This window comes from Rhamphochromis longiceps, linkage group LG5 (assembly GCF_057381845.1).
Source record: "Rhamphochromis longiceps isolate RC_006_pf linkage group LG5, R_longiceps_female_GT1.1, whole genome shotgun sequence".
NCBI classification, from domain to species: domain Eukaryota; kingdom Metazoa; phylum Chordata; class Actinopteri; order Cichliformes; family Cichlidae; genus Rhamphochromis; species Rhamphochromis longiceps.
The window spans coordinates 18,916,928-18,921,004 of record NC_140561.1 but is presented as its reverse complement, the minus strand read 5'-3'; the positions used below and the strand labels follow the sequence as shown (position 1 = coordinate 18,921,004).

At 36.9% G+C, this 4,077-nt stretch overlaps 1 protein-coding gene across 1 annotated transcript; it reads left to right on the top strand.

Moving 5' to 3' along the window:
* Positions 1 to 1,082: 1,082 nt before the first annotated feature.
* gpr25 (G protein-coupled receptor 25) lies at positions 1,083 to 2,422 on the top strand. The gene has a single exon (XM_085407913.1). The coding sequence runs from the start codon at positions 1,236 to 1,238 to the stop codon at positions 2,337 to 2,339; it is 1,104 nt and encodes a 367-aa protein (XP_085264039.1). The 5' UTR covers positions 1,083 to 1,235; the 3' UTR covers positions 2,340 to 2,422.
* The last annotated feature ends 1,655 nt before the right edge of the window (positions 2,423 to 4,077 follow it).

Sequence of the window (4,077 nt, the reverse complement as noted above, 5' to 3'; positions counted from 1 at the left end):
TTGTGGTTATGCGTGGAAACATCTGTGCACAATGTACACACATCTCTTTAGTGTCTGCTTGGTTTTATGACTAATATCCTCTGCTGACTCTGTTGGTATTCAGGCGTAACCGAGTATATCTCTGGTTCGCGAGATACATGTTTTCGTTTTTGTTCTTCTTCTTTTTTTTGGTTTTGAGGTTTTGGTCATATACATTTCCTTGGCACTCTGAGGGTTTCACACAAATGTGTTTACAGTTGTACAATGAAGAACTTCTATATCTAAGTTCAGACATGTAGGTCAGCTGCTTCCTAAAATTCAACAGTATAATATGCTGTCACACAATTACAAATGTGTGCACTTATGCAGTCACATTGTCTGAACACAGCATAACTGAAATCATGATCACTATACTGTTTAATGAAAGATTTGGACTTAAATAGTAAGAGTCGTGCAGGCAGGTGTAAGCAGGTTAAAATCCGCAAAAATCTGCACAAACAAAGATGAATGCACCGCTGAATTTTAAGTAATGGAAAGCTTACTTTCTCTATAAAACAAAATAAAACAGAGGTGAGATCAGCAGTTCAAATATCAAGTCTGACAGGAAAAAGCATAGAAACAAGAACCAAACAGTGTATATCCTGTCTGTTTCTACTGCTTTGAAGTAGATCAGTGGCATTTTCTCAGGAATCACAGCCCCTGACATTAAGTGGGAGGTCACCACATACAGTATCAAACTGCCCCCTACTGGTGTGGCACATCAATACACAATTTCTTTGATAAAGGAAAAAGAAAATGCGCTCATGTAAAGCAATTTAAAGGTGAAATCTGTCCTTTTTTATGAATATAGGCACCATCGTATAACAATCTAGAGTAGAAAGTTGCATAAATATGTATAAGACTTCAAAGTTTTTCAGAAGGAAAACATTTGTAGGAGTTCTATACTTTAAATGCAAAAGTTTTGCACTCATACAATCTGCTGTACCCATAATAATGCACTGTAATATTGGAACATCACGTTATTGTATAGCAAGTTTGATTAATGTGTGTCAAGTTTTTTTGTTTGTTTGTTTTTGGCAGACGGAGAGACGGAGAGACGGAGACGCAGCACAGTAAAGTGAGAGGAAGAGAGCTGAAATAGGATTCTCTGTGGTTAGCACTTGTAATATCAAGCAGCTGCATGCTGACATGGTTAGATTAACCACTCTGCCACAATACAACGGCTGCACTACAGAGCCTCTGTGTGATCTTCCAGAATGGACGGATACACAACTCCTGTAGACTATTTGTACATTTCTGAGAACTACACTGACAATTTTTCGCTTTATGATCTCCAGGAAGAGTGTGAACAAACCCTTAATGGCTCAGAGTATTTTTTGCCTACAATTTATTTCCTGATATTTTTCACAGGATTTGTGGGCAACCTCCTTGTGATCCTAGTGGTGGGAAACAAGAAGAGAGGTGGTCGTCTCGTGGACACCTTTGTTGTCAACTTGGCCCTGGCTGACCTCGTCTTTGTCCTGACGCTGCCACTGTGGGCCATTTCTGCAATGAAGAAAAATTACTGGAACTTTGGGCAATTTAGCAACTTTCTCTGCAAGATGAGCAGCTACATGATTGCTGTGAACCGCTTCTCCAATATCTTCTTCCTTACCTGCATGAGTGCTGATCGCTACCTGGCTGTTGTGAAGCTGATGGATTCGAGGTACCTCAGGAGTAGTTTGTGCATTCGTGCCACTTGTCTTGCAGTGTGGGCAAGCTCTTTGGTGCTTGGCATCCCATCTCTGGTGTACCGGAAAGTAGAGAAAGATGGCAATTTCTGTACAGAAGATCAAAGTTCACCTTTTTTTCTTGGAATAAGCCTGGTCATGGCCTTACTCACCTTTATCTTCCCAGTGTTTATCATTATGCTCTGCTATGGCACCATCATCATGCACCTCAACAAGCACTGTGCTGCTGCGGGAAATCCTCGTGCTGAAGCGCGCCGCAAGCACTCCCTGAAGATGGTCCTCTGCATCATAGTGGCCTTTGTGGTGTCCTGGCTCCCCTACAATGTTTTTAAATCCATCACAGTTATTTTACGTCTCGCAGACGTTGAAACCAGCTGTGAAGTTAACTCACAACTTAAAAACGGGCTCATCATCTCCTGCTGCCTGGCATTCCTCAACAGCTGCGTGAATCCAGCCATTTACTTTTTCTTGGACCATCACTTCAGACGACGTGCTGAGATGATGTACAAAACCTGCTTGGGAAAGTCAAAGATGCTGCAGAGCTTCAACTCTTCAGCTTCATTCACCAACGGCTACACTTCAGAGAGCAATGGAACAACTGGTGGGAGAAGTCAAACTCAAATGGTTTAGTAGGAGGAAGATTGATATGGTGAACTCTGGAGGTGTTAAAGTAATAATGTTACTGCCACCCTTAAGATCAATTTAACATCTTGTTTGTGCATCATTATATGTTTTGTTTTTTGATTTTTATGATACTATACTTTCAAATTTGTTTTTGGCCTTTTATTGTATTTAACATATCAAGCATGCATATATTACTTGGAAAAGTATGATATGGATTTTTCTTAAATTGCAATTTTCCCATAATATCTGCTTTGTATGAAATGTATTAATGTTGTAAATATTTTGCATTAACAGACAATATCCTACAGTTGCATTAATTTAGAAATGTAAATAACATTTAACATTTGTAGCTGAACAGATCATTTGGAAAAGTGGAAAATGAAAATCAAAAAATATTCTGTGTCTTCTGTGTATCATTTTTATAACTATTATAATTATTTTCTATATTTGCATAATATGGTTGCAGTTAATAAATAAAATCTGAACAAAAATGTTGTGGGACTTAAAACTGAATCCTCTTTAATAAAGCCTCAGATTTCTCTGATGAATTGATACTATGACTAAAAATCTGCTAAAAACAGTAGTTAAATTTAGTTACAGTTACACTTAATTACAGTAGTTACAGTAGTTATGGTTAATAGCGCTAAATGACATAATTTATTATTTTGGTTTAATTTAAATATAAAATTAAACCAAAATAAAATTAAATTAAAATATAATGATCTGCAGATGTATTTCGTAACTTAATTAAAACTCAACAAAAAATTTGTCATCAACATAAAAGGCTGCACACTGAAAACTTTTATTAAAAAAACTCTCCCCAGAGTTTTATTTAATTTTCACAGTTAATTACATAACACTAAAAATAACAATAATAACTAATATAAGTCACAGCGGTACAATTTCAGTTGAGCCAGTTCACTAATGAAGAGTAGATAAATAAGAGATGTCTGTGAAGGTTCTGAGAGATGAGTTCACTGTAGAGTAAAAGTTTGTCTTGTCCTTACAGAGGAAGTGTGTGTTTTCACACATTATTTCTCACACGTTTATTAAAGCTGGCTTTGTTTTGGTTTGGGGGTTTTTAACCTACAATGATAACGCATATTTTGGCACAAAGAAATTACACAACTGCATTAAAATGTGAACAAACAATACTTCTCTAATTGCAGCAGAGCAGCATAGTTCTGCTAGGTGTGAAGCTTAGGGTCTTACAAGGGACCCAACTTCCTTGTCTTGTTATGTTATACTTTGTCTTTTAACTCTACCTAAACAGTTTTATCATTTTAGTACTGATATGAATCAATATCTTCTTTTTCATGGAGCCCAAATAGGTGATACTATATAAAATAAATTTTTAAAAAAACAGAAGTGATGTGGGATTCTCGCTAAAATATGAAGTATAGGGTCAGTGATCTCCATGTGAACTGCAACAGAAACCGAACAGAGATGAGAAGGTGAACATGAGAAAAAAGTGCGCTGACACATATAAGGAGGCACTGAGCTGGCAACCCGAGGTCAACCAACACAGAAAATTGCAACAGGAAGCAACAGTTTGGTTTTGTTGAGTGAGTGGGGGTTGCTTTTTCCTTTTTCTTATTTTTTTCAAATTTTCTTTTACTTATTTATGTTCATGTGTGGTGGAGAGGTCAGGTTATCTGTAACACAAATGTTTAAAAGTTGCATATTACATATTACAATCGTTTTTACATTTACATTTGCATTGTAGCCCCTCACCCACACACAC